This window comes from Meriones unguiculatus, chromosome 19 (genome assembly GCF_030254825.1).
Source record: "Meriones unguiculatus strain TT.TT164.6M chromosome 19, Bangor_MerUng_6.1, whole genome shotgun sequence".
NCBI lineage: Eukaryota > Metazoa > Chordata > Mammalia > Rodentia > Muridae > Meriones > Meriones unguiculatus.
This window is the reverse complement of record NC_083366.1, coordinates 15,397,324-15,410,224: the sequence shown is the minus strand read 5'-3', so window position 1 is coordinate 15,410,224 and position 12,901 is coordinate 15,397,324. Positions and strand designations below refer to the sequence as shown.

Here is a 12,901-nt window from a genome sequence, read left to right as displayed (position 1 = left end):
CTTGGAAGTTACTATGTAGACCAGGCTGGTCTTGGAACTCACAGAGATCTGCCTGCCTCTGCTTCCCAACTGCCAGGATTCAAGGTCTGAGCCACCATGCCTACCCAATGGATTTTTTTTTTAAACTTTTAAATCAAAGCTAGGCATGGTTGTGTATACCTGAAATTTCAGAGATAAAGGCAGGGGATCAATAGTTCAAGACTAGCCTTATACTCCCAGGTGCTAAGATTAAAGACTAGAAAAGTGGGCCATCACACCTGCCTGGATGATTTTGGAAACAAATATCATATAGCCCAGGCTGGCCTGTTTGTTTTTAGTAACGTTAGTAGTTTCTTGTCATGTTTCATAAGACTTATTTCTAAATATTTTGTAGTTTATACTGTTTTTATAAATGGTGTATTGGGGAGAGTGCGGTTTTTGGTTAGTTTGTTTGTGTGTTTGTTCATTTTTTAGACAAGGCCTCATGTCTAGGCTAGTCCTAAATTTGCTATGTTGCCAAGGGTGACCTTGAACTCCTGATCTTCCTGCTTTCCAAGTATCGAGATTGCATGTCTGTGTTACCATGCCTAGCGTCATAATGGTCTTTTTCTTAAAATCTGCTTTTAAATAGAAATATTGAATATAAGTTAAAAAAAAAAAAAAAAACTGGGAGTGCCAACATGTGCTGTGATCCCAATGCTGGAATCCTGGGGTTCCTGGCCAGCCAGTCTAGCACACTTGGGAAGCTCCAGGCCAGTGAGGGATGCTGTCTCAAAAACCAAAGTGGATGGTACCCGGGGAATGACATACAAGGCTGTCCTCTGGCCTCCACATGTACATGTACACAGATGTGCAGACAGAGAGAGAGATTACATCATTAAGTATACTGCTTATTTTAAAGTTAATAAATACTATCAGGTTATCTCACATAACTGAAGGGCCTTTTCTCCAGAGGCCCCCAATGTCTTTGTATCCTTGTAGTTTTTACTTAGAAGTGATACAGCTTCTGTGCTGCCTGACGACTCATTATCGCCAGCTGCCCACTGTGGACAAACCCCACAGAGTGGAGTTTGTGTCTGTGGCTGTAATTTCATTACTACAGTAGCATCATGGGAGTCTTTCCTCGGGTAACCCACATTACTGGGCTTTTCTGCTGCTCTGTATTATCCATTACTGTTTAATGGAAAATAAAAATCTAAACCTCACATAGTTGTACACACCTGTTTTCCAGCATTTGGGTAGCTAACACAAAAGGATCATGAGTTTGAGGCCCTGAGCTACCTAGTGACATCCTGTCTCAAAAACAAAAACAAAACTATTGTGTCAAAACTGTAATGTCTAAAAGGTAATTATGTGTAACAAACAGATCATTTTAGGAGGTTCCCTCACTGCCAGTGATGCGACATACTATGGCATCAGTAAATGATCACAGGAAGACTCAGTTCTGTGACTTTCTAGCTGTGAGCCAGTGAAAATGGAGTCTCTGTGCTATCCATCCTGGATCAGCATTGGTATCTACCTTCTGACGTGCACAAAGGAGAGTTCCTGAGTGAATGAGACCATCTACCAAAACAAACACCCACCACAGACATGACACAAACACATGACCACAAGTTGGAAGTGAATCTGGTCTGCATATTGAGTTCCAAGCCACTGAGGGCTATGTAGTGAGACATTGTCTCAAAAAAAATAAATAAATAAAACAAAAAGGGAGAAATGGCTCAGTGGTTGAGAGCACTGGCTGTTCTTCCTGAGGATCTAGGTTCAATGCCAGCACCCACATGGCAGCTCATGCTGTCCAAGTCCAGGGGATCTGGCACCTCACACAGAGATGCATGCAGGCAAAACACTAGTGCACATAAAAATAAAGAAATATTAAAAAAAAAAGTAAAACAAAAGAATGCAAAAGATTGAAACTGCTATTAAAACATTGTTCAGATTATCTCCATTCAGTGTGAAATTGTTTTATGTTATAGTTTGAGAACAGTGAAATTATTGCCATAGTGTATTAATTATCTGTTTTTCTATGTGGTAAGTTAAGCCCGAAGCATAGCAGCTAACGACAGAAACATACATTTGTCATCTCATGTACAGATTCTATGAAGGAATCTAGGAACAGCTCAGCAAGGGAGGGGGTCTGGCTCAGAGTCTCTCATGAGGCTGCACTAAAAATGGGCTTGGCAGGCAGTTTCTAAGATGACCAGTCACATGACTGTCAGGAGGCCTTCCTGTGTGGGCCTCTCAGAGGCCTGCTCGTGGCATGGCAGCTGGCCTCCCCCAAAGTAAGCGATATAGCAGGGGGCAAGGCATGAGCCACAGTGCCTTTATGATGCAGTTTCAGAAGCCACCAGGCATCCCTTCTGTAGCACCTTAGTAGTTACACTGGCTGGCCCTGTTGTGGGAAGAGACCACAGAGAAGTTCAGTACCAGGAGATAAAGCTCCCTGGAGCCAAAGCAGAGGCTGCTGACCCTGTGCAGAGACAGTGGCTTGACATGGAAGAGTCCAGGGCAAATAAGACCTGTCTCTAGGTTCAAACACTGAGGTCACTGAACAGATTTCTTCTTTGAGACAGTCTTGCCATGTAGCCCAGGCTAGGCCAGCACTCAGCATCTTCTCGCCTTAGCCTCTAGAGCAGTAAGACTACAGGTTTGTAATGCCAGGCTCAGCCAGTTTTCCTAAGAACTATTAAGCTCACGTGAAAAATGATGAGTTTCTATTTCCAGGACTTTTTAGAGACAGGGTCATGGTATGTAGCCCAGGACTTACAACATAGACCTTAACAGACATTACTCTCCTGCCTCCATCCCCCAAGTGCTGATTCTGATGACTTTTGATGAGGTAAAATAAGCAACCAACATAAGACTTCACACATGTCTGGAATTCAACAAATAATAAATATTTATTTCTTTATTTTAAATTAAGCTTAAGACAACATTCTGGTAAACCATTTCTATCTGTTATTCCTGAATACTATTTTTAAAAAGAATATTTTACTGAATTAAGCCATTTATATCAGTTCAGTTTGGGGGTTCTCATTCTTTAGAGCACCCACATACACACAACTTGTATCTACTGTCTAATGGCACTGGAAAGGCATTTATCACAAGGCAGGAGTCTCTGTCATTCCCAAAGCCTGTCTGCAGATGATCTCAGGGTCAGGGCCAGATCATCCCCGAATCCATGCCCATCTCCATGGTAACTCATGTACCTTTTCTTCTAACAGATGGAGGTGTACTGTTCAGATTTTCATGCTGAAAGAGCAGCAAGAGAGAAGATTCATGAAGAAAAGGAGCAGCTGGCCTTGCAGCTGGCAATTTTGCTGAAAGAGAACAATGAGTTTGAAGATGGAGGCAGGTAAGATAAAGCAAGCAGGAGATTTGGCACACAGGCCAGTGCTACAGGGGTTCACTGGAGGACCCATATCCTCATTTGCATCTGAGACTTGCTCTCCCTCCACCTCATCTGTTCCTGTTTCACACTTAGGTCAGGTGACGCCAAAGCTTGACAGAAGCCTATAGGAACCTGGCCAACCTCCTTGCTTTAAAATGAACTATAAAAACATTCTGTGTCGCAGTACCTCACTGGCTTTAAATTATATGTTTAAAAAAATACTTACCAAATTCTAATTTTAAGAAGTGATTATTTAGGGCTGGAGAGATGGCTCAGTGGTTAAGAGTACTGTCTGCTCTTCCAAAGTACCCAGGTTCAATTCCCAGCACTCACATGGCAGCTCACCACTGTCTGCAACCCCAGTTCCAAGGGATCTGATACACACACTAATGCACATAAAATAAAATAAATAAATTATAAAAGAGGTTTAAAAAAAAAAGAAGTGATTATTTACTGTATTTCCTTATTTTGAGACAGGTCAACGCTGTAACCCAAACTGATCTAGAACTTGCTATGTACTGCATGCTGACCTCAAGCTGGAGCACCTGCTTCAGTCTGTAGGGTGCTGCTGGGAGTATGGGCAAACTCCATGTGTCTGGCTAAAAATTTATCGGGAGAGGTCTTAAAATATGATTAAATAGAAACTAAATTAACACAAGCGATATTTATACCATTCTAAATGAACTGTTTATTTCATTTGCTGCAAGTATTTTTTTTAAGTTCTTTAAACCATTTTTATTACCTGTTTTCATGTGTGGGGTATGGATGCTTGCAGCGATCTGTGTGGGGGCATCAGAGTCACTTACAGGGGTCCCTTCTCCGTTTCCACCATGTGGGCCCAAGGGCTGAACTCAGACTTGTCAGAAAGGTTGTCGCCATCTCACCAGCCTCAAGCTCTTTTTATCAAAGGAACAAAAAAAAGGGTTGTAGGCTAAGCTGGCCTCTTTTTTTTCCCATCCTCCTGTATACCCCTTTTCCCTTACTTTGTGACACCAGGAATCTGGTGAGGAGCCACCCATCTGATTATAATTTTACATACAGATCTGCACACAAACACCTGCATCTATTTTTAACCGACTTTTTTAGATTTATTTAATTCTGTTTGTGTTTTTTGCTGCATGTTTGCGTGGGCACCAGATGCGGGCCTGGTGCCAGCAGGAGTCAGAAGTGGGTGTCTCATTTCCTTAACTGGAGGGACAGACAGTTGTGAGCCATTATGTGTGTACCAGGAACCAAGCCCAGGTCCTCTGTTAGAGTGTAAGTACTCTTAACCGCTGAGCCATCTCTCCAGCTCCCAACATGGTGTTTTTTTAAGGAAGATAATACTGATTTTTTTTTCTGTGTTTAAGTTACAAAATGATCAGTGTAGATATCATTTTTCAATTTGATTTATATCATGTGACTGTGAATGCTGCTGCAGATTTCATTAATTATTTTTTAGAAAATAAAAATTTTGGTTTTTTTTCTCTTATCAAATGAAATAATTTGTTCTATTTAATTGCTATGTAGTGTCTTGATCCAGAAATAGGTCACTTTCTCTGATCCACTTTGCTATCAATTAGAGTTTGGTAGTTGGACAATGGTGGTGCACACCTTTAATCCCAGCAGAGACAGGAGGATCTCTGAGTTTAAGGTCAGCCTGGTCTACAAAGCAAGTTCCAGTGCATCCAGGGCTACAGAGAGAAACCCTATCATGAAAAAAAAAGAAAAGGAAAAATTGTCTATTTTTTTATTTCATAAAGCCACTGCTTGGTGTCTTTATCATATCCCGTCCTGATACTAGTAGAAGCTAAGAACCAAGTCAATCTTCTGCTCTGGGTAGCTTCTTGTTTCTTGCACTGGGAGTCGAACCAGGGCCTTGTGCATGACTGGACAAACACTCTGCCACTGCTGTATCCTCCGAGTCAGTTCTGGTTCTTACGAACCTCAGCCTTGTTTGTTTGTTTTGTTTTGTTTTTATTTTTATTTGTTTAACTTCTTTCCCACCCTCACACTTCTATTGGCTGCTTAAAGGTGTCCTGTTGCAGGATTATAGAACATTACAAGCAGTGTTGCTTTTGGTCCCAGTAGGCAGTCCTTGATGGAAATGCAGAGCCGGCATGGGGCAAGGACCAGTGACTCTGACCAACAGGCTTACCTTCTTCCAAGAGGTGAGTCACCTTTGAGCTGGGTTTTCAGGTTATATTGTAAAGAAGGAATCACAAATCAAACTGTCAAAATACAGTGCTGTCTCCCCAGAATGTTAGTCTCCAATACCCTCTTTCCATTCGGCCCAGACTCTTGACCAGTCATTGTTAGCTGATCTCAGTCACCTCTTCACCTCATCCTGAGCCTCTGTTTGCATTTATTCAGAGGGTTTTGCTTTGCTTTATTTTGTTAGTGATGCTAGAAGTTAAACCCAGATCCTCATGAAATGCTGGACAAGCTCTGAAATGCATGGTGCCATGTTTAAATGCAGTATTAATACATGGGCAACTGTGTTCTATAAGTTATTAAAAGGGAAGTATTACCTTGATTTATATTCAAAAAAATTAAAAGACCTAACATAGCTAGGAAAAAGGTTAATAGCAATGCTTTAGCAACAAGATGTCATCTTAAATGTCACAGGCCTATAAAAAGGAACCAGCCCAAGTGCCTTTCACAATCTGGCCTGCTTTTGTGTCTGTTGCTGTGAGAAAATACCCTGACAAGACACAACTTAGGGAGGGTTTATTTTAACTCACATTTCAAGGTAGGTAGGCTATCATCCATCATTGCAGGAAAGCCAGGGCAGTAGGAATGTGACACAGTCATCGCATCCACAGTGAAGAAGAGAGAACAGTTAATGCAATCATGGCTAGAGCTCAGCTCTCTCCATGTTACATAACTCAGGACTTAAACCCCAGGAATGGTGCTCCACACGGTGGGTTGCCCACATAATCAACATACTCAAGACGGTCCCCCACAGACATGCCCACAGGCTAACTGCACCTAGACAGTCCCTCCTTGGGACTGTCTCCCCAGGTGAGTCTTGATTGTGGCAAGATGACAATGAAAACTAATCATCACACATAGAGCTGATGCTCTAAAGTTGCAGTTTTATCACCAGCAAGGAAATGCCATTAGCATATATAGTAAACTGTTAAATCTGGAGGAAATGTTTCTGAACGTCATTTTGTGTTTTCTGTCTGTCCCTCCCTCTCCACACATCACAAGCAAAGTCTTTTTATAGGAAAGTAAGTAAAAAATAGGTTTAGCATTCAAGTGTTGTGACTCATGCTAGTATCTGAGAGGCAGAGTAGGAAGATTGAGAACTCCAGGCCAGCCTGGGCTAGTCTGTCTGAAACAAACAAACAAACAGACAGACAGACAAACAAAGATTAGTATACATATGTGAAAGTATCACACTGAAACCTGCTGTTTTGAGTGATTAATATGCTTTGATAAAGGAGCCAGAGGGATGACACAGCAGCTAAGAATACTTGTTAGTCTCCCAGAGGACCAAGTTCAGTTCCCAGCACCCACATCAGGCAGCTCACAACTGCCTGTAGCTACAGCTCTTGGGGATCTGACTCTTCTGGTCTCTGCAAGCACCTCAACACAGATACCACACATTCAAACACACATGAATAAGAAAAAATGAACCTTACACATACACTGATTAAAAACAAACAAAATCCTAAGTCACAAATCCAAACAATAAATGTGCATTCGTGGAGCATGTGCTGAGGTAGCACATGGCTATTTTTGAGCACGTGACATTATATCAACCTGGGGTATTTTCAGCATCAGTGGTTAAAGGCTAGCCTGTCTCAAAAGACCTGAACTGGAGTATAACATAGATACTAGACATCAGCCCATGCCCTTCACATATGTATTCACAGGTGAGCATCCCTACACATATGTGCATACGACATCTGTACCACCCCAACATACAACATCTATACTACCCCATCTATACACACACTTCTTGCTTCAGTGATAACGTGCTTGCTTAGCATGATTGAGGCCCTAGTTTGACCCTCAGTGTTGCAAATAAATCAATAAAAATGTCTTTAAGTTGTTTACCACAAGCCATGTATTAGCTGTCTGTATCATAAATTTAAGCAATGTGCTTTGAAGCAAATAAATATTAAAGGTCATTTTCTTTGTAATAATAATTAAAAAAAAAAAAAACACTTTGAGAGCCGAGACAAGACTAGGCTAAGACTCTAAAATGCCAAAAATTTGGTCCAGAAAGATCAGGTCAGAGAGACACCCTGGAAGCAGAAACCTTTTTCAGCATTAAAGGAAAAGTTTATTGATTAAAGATCTGCGTAGAGCCGGGATACACTTCAGATGCTTTGTGAAGAACATCATGGCAGTAGGAAGATGTGGAAGGAGAAGGCTGTTCACATTGGACAGGCAGCAGAGACAAGAGGCCAGGGTCAGACAACATGACATACTTCCACCTTCTGAAGGGTCCACAGCCCCCACACCCACACCCACGCTGCCACCTGAGGATCAGAACATGAGCCCCTGGAGAGCTGCTTCATCTGGCGAGGCTCTGCTGCAGATCCAGGACCCACCTCTTACCCCTGCTGACCCCTGTGCCTGCGGCTGCACCTGCTGCCCTTTCACCTGGCTTTCCCACCCTGACATCCCAGCACAGAGCAGTACTTTATAGTCCTGTAGTCCATCTACTGAATAAAGAAGATTGTCTGCTTCTGAGAAGGGGCAAGTCCTTCCAAGAGCCCTTTCCCAGCTTATTTAATGGCTGTCTCTCTAGTTTATATCCTCATCTATGTCTCACTCTCTCTATATATATGGATTTAATTTTTAATACACCATGTCTTGTCCTGTACCTAGAACTAAAGCTATGTTTTCACACACCTTGAACTTGGGATGTGATTTAAGTAACAAATACTATTTCTAGATTTCTCTGTGTTCATGTCATAATTTCCACCAGGGACTCAAAAGTATGCATGTGTATCCCACTGGACAGTGATCACCAAGTTTAGCATGCTCACACTAAACATCTGTTATTAAATTCTAGCCAAAGTGCTCTGGAGATGGAGCTGATGGCACAGTCACTTCTCATCTCTTCCCAGGAGCCGAGGACATGAGCTGGCGACAGCAGTCACCGCGGAGTATCCCGATTCATTCCTGCCCCAAATGTGGAGAAGTCCTGCCAGACATTGACACACTACAGATCCATGTCATGGATTGCATCATCTGAGTGTTGTTTCAACTCCCCAAAACTGTTGGTAAATGCCAGATTTTCTCCTCCAAGACTTGTACTTCTGTCTTATTTGTTGTCACACAAACATGTTTGTCCCCTTATCCTCATTTCCGGAGAAAGAAAATGTACCCGACCCAAGGAGAGCATCTCTAGACACAAACTCAGAAAGCAGAATCTAATTTCCACCCTTCCAATAAGCGAGCCAGTGTCTTTATGTTCTGCTCAGCCAGAATGGGACACCCTGTGACCGAGCTCATGAAATCACAGGGGAGAAACTCACTGACATACATTAAGAAGCTTTAAGAGGCAGGAAAATGAAACGGCCGGAAACATGTCTGGAGTGTTTTTCTAGGCAAATCTTCGCCCAGCAGGCATCTTGCTGTTCTGTGTGTAATTTTGTGGATGTCACCACACGGCCCTTTCTGACTGAACCCTGTGAACTTTCCGTTGACGCCAGGCCAGGGAGGGCTGGGACTGCTGGCCAGGAGGGGCGCGCTCTCCTACTGCTGTGCAGTGTGACGCTAGCTTCAGTCTCCCTTTGCACCAGAGGTGTACAGGCTCATTACAGTACACAGCTTAATTTTTCAAAGGACAGCTGTCTCCTTCCCAGAGCAAGTAGCAGCTCACACACATCACTTACTACAAAGTACAATTCTGCTCTATGTCTGTCCCATTGCAGTTGACTGGCAACATCAGAGTACGTATATTCTGCATTAAGCTCACTAGACTTAATCTAAGCTTAATACTGAGATGTTTTATTCCTGATAAGTAGAAGATCCTTTTAATAGCCAGTGCATGCTTGAATGAGATCCCTGCTACCATGGTGAACAGAGCCAGGCATGGTGGTGCATAGCACACCTGCAATTCCAGCACTTTGGGAGACTGAGGCAGATCACCAGCTCATGGCCAGCCAGGTCTACGTAGAATAAATGTGGACTTGCCATATTTTGTGTTAAAAAAACAAAACAAAACAAAAAAAAAAAAACGTTCTTGAAGAAAAATGTTCTAGCAGGAACTAAACAAGTCACAAAGTAAACAGTATCAAGTCCTAAAACATTTAAGTAAAATGTTTGTGTTTATCATAAGATCTCACACACACACACAGACTTGTATTTAAATAGAAGCAAAATGGTTCATTCATCTCAAGGGAACGTATACTTCAAATTACAGCGTCTTCATGCCTGAACAGTTATTCCCACTCCAAGACAGTAGAATGCTGCACTGGTTCAGCAGTGCTTAGGTTAGGTTCCCCACTCAGACCCTCGCAGCAGAGTTTGCTAATGACATTCCTAAAAGTTCAATGAGAATTTTCTCTTCTTATAGTTTCTAGTATAGATTTCTTTACTATTTTATATTGAATAAAATAGATTTCTATAGTATCCCAGCCAGAAGAGGAAACCAAGTGGTTTCACAATGAAGTTACTGGGAAAATCCTTTTACTTCATTCAAGTATATGTATCTGATGAATCCAAACTGTGAAGTGAGAACTCAATTGGTCTTAATAAGACTATGAGCAAAGCATTTGTTTGATCATGAAGAGGATTACAAATGAAGGCAAGTTCAAATTAAGACCGTGGGAGAGATATCCGTATACCGTTTCATAGCAGCATTTCCACAGTAGCTGGGATACAGTGTGACCTGAGTGAATGGACAAGAAAACGCCTATACATAACAAAGTAGCTTCAGCCATTAAAAATAAGGAAATTATATCACATGAGAATATAGATAACCCGGGGGACATCATGCCAAGTGAAGCGAGCCAGTCATGAATACCACATGCTCTCACTTACAGTGGACTCTGAAAAAACTGAGCTCGTAGGCATTGAGAGCTGAATGGTGCTTATCAGCACAGGAGGAGAGGGTGGGAAGGGTGAGGAGATGTTGATCAAGGGGTACAAGATCTCAGGAGGGATAAACTGTCATGATCTACTGTACAGAATAGTGACTGTAAAATTTGTATATTAAGGCTATGTGGTTTTAAGGGAATCACCAGTTTAGTAAACAACTTGTAAATACTCTGTGTGTTATCTCATTTATTGAATCTACTACTATCTATTCTAAGACCTTGTCTCATGTTGCCAGTTAGCTACAAGTCATAGGAGTTTTGTGTGTGTTATTTTCTTTCTTTCCTTGTCTTTGGTTTTTCAAGACAGGGGTTCACTGTGCAGCCCTGGCTGTCGTGGAACTCATTGTATGCCGGGCTGCCTCCCTCGTGAGTGCTGGGATTAAGGTCACCATGCCCAGCTAAGCATGTTATTTTCACGGGTAAATAGTCTTCATCCATGTTTAATAGCATGATTGTCTGCAAGTGTAAATCGGTCTTCTGTTGCTATGATAAAATCTGACAGAAAACTGGAAAGGAAAAAAGGCTTCCTGTGGCTCAGTGGCTCAGAGGTTTCGGCCTTCCTGGTGGGGAGGGTGTGTGGGAACCAGGCCTCTTACCCATGGGAGGTCAGGGGGCAGACAGAGGAATGTCTGGTCCTGCTGGTCTCCCCACCTGCCAACCTCTCGCTCTCCAGAAACCAAGTGGGAAGCTGCTAATCCCCAGGACGTTTCCCAATCCAGGCAAACTGACAGTCAAAATTACCTGTCATGGTTGTCTCTTAGCAAACCCCTCAGGCTGCCAGGCTTACAGGGCAAGCATATTATCAACTAAGCCATCTCAGTAGTCCCTCACCCTTGTTTTCATCAGAAGGACATCTGTCCTTCTGTCCTTCCTTCCTTCTGCCCTTTCTTTTTTCTGATAATAATGGCCATCTTGACAGATGAGATAGTAGATGACTGTTGTTTGGCTTTGTGTTTTCCCGTCGTGAGTTATCTTGAGCCTTCTGTATACCTGTATTGCTCTCTGGCAGCTAGTCCAGATTCCTCTCAGAGTGTGTGAACCACTGAAAAGCACACACACTCCTGACAGTGTATATTCTTCTAGAAAAGGACAGAAAACTACTAGTTGTATTATTTTTCCAAAGAGGTCTGTGAGCACCCTCATCTCTGCTCCCTCCCCAGAAAATTAAGAACCACTACCTGGTGCATCCCTGTATGTAATACATTGGGAGGTTGAGGCAGGAGGACCACCAGAAGTTCAAAGCCAACCTGAGCAATACAGCAAGAACCTACCTTTAAAACAAAACAAAAACAACCCTACAATAGTTTAAAGCTGATGTAGAGACCTCAGTTTTTCTGCTAAAGAGAGTGCAGCCTCTGCTCAGAGCCCCAGACTGAAACAAGCTGCTTGCTTCTGGGCCTTTCGTCATCATTCTCTTAGTGTTCTGCTTAAGATATGAAGTGTCCTCATGAAAAGATTCCTGTATTGAAGGCCTAACCACCTCAGGCAGAGGTAGTGTTCAGAAGAGCATCTTCCAGACCCTGAGGGTTAATTCACTGGTGGATTCCAGGGTTAATAGACTACTGGGGAGCAGGGCTGCTGGCCACAACTTTAATCCCAGCACTTGGGAGATGGTTCTCTGTGAGTTCAAGGACAGCCTAGTCTACAGAGCAAGTTCTAGGACAGCCAGAGCTAAAGCAGAGAAACCCTGTATAGTAAAACAAAAACAACAACAACAACAACAGCAGCAAAAAAAAGACTACTGGAGGCGGTGGAACTGTGGAAGGCAGGGCCTGTTTGGAGGAAGTGGGTCACAGAGGGTAGGAATGATAAACTTTGCTCTTGGCCTTTCTGTCATCCTGCTTCCTGGCTGCCATGAGGTGAGCAGCTCTGCTCAACCATACCACACCTTACCATACCCTTCCACCATGCCCTGCCTCATCCACCATTCCCTTCTCCCTCACCGAGTTCTAAAACAGAGCCAAGACCTTTTCCTGCCCTAAGCTGTCTCAGGTATTTTGTCACAGAAGTGAGAAGGCTGACTAAGGTGTCATTCTGAAACTAACCACAGACTCTGTCATCCCCTTAAACATGGACTTCCCATGTTCCCACTAAAGTGGATTACCTCAAGAAACAGTTGCATAAGTCAGAAATTGATTAGCCATTCTCCATCTGACTTTCCTCTGCCTCCTTTCTCTCTGATAGCCCATATTCAACAGATTCTGAATTTACTTTTTTTTTTTTTTCAAAACCACTATCTCCTCCATCCTCAGAATTGCCACTAAACCAATAACAATACAGATTGCCTGGTTCTCCACATCCAGCTGTGCTTGGGCACTTGGGCTGATAGTATTTCCTATTCCTTGAATTGCATGGGAAGCAAAGGCCACCTGTGAAGTCACGGGGAAGAAAAGAACTGCAGAGTGCTTGCAGGAACTGGTCAGTGTGCTTCCTGCAGTTTCTCCATCGTGAATTTTTCAGGCCTGTAATCACAGCTCTGTGGAAG

The 12,901-nt window shown here is 42.8% G+C and overlaps 1 protein-coding gene across 2 annotated transcripts in view; it reads left to right on the top strand.

Annotated features, from left to right (window-relative positions):
• Positions 1-10,585, top strand: part of Optn (optineurin) — a 45,547-nt gene extending 34,962 nt beyond the window's left edge. Inside the window, exons 12-14 of one of the 2 annotated variants that reach the window (XM_021643603.2) lie at positions 3,204-3,334; positions 5,441-5,520; positions 8,440-10,585. In XM_021643603.2, coding sequence (XP_021499278.1) covers positions 3,204-3,334; positions 5,441-5,520; positions 8,440-8,567 — 339 coding nt within the window. In that variant the 3' untranslated portion in view covers positions 8,568-10,585. Of the gene's footprint in view, positions 1-3,203; positions 3,335-5,437; positions 5,521-8,439 lie in introns of both variants that reach the window. The other variant, XM_021643602.2, reaches the window with a different exon arrangement.
• Positions 10,586-12,901: the final 2,316 nt, after the last annotated feature.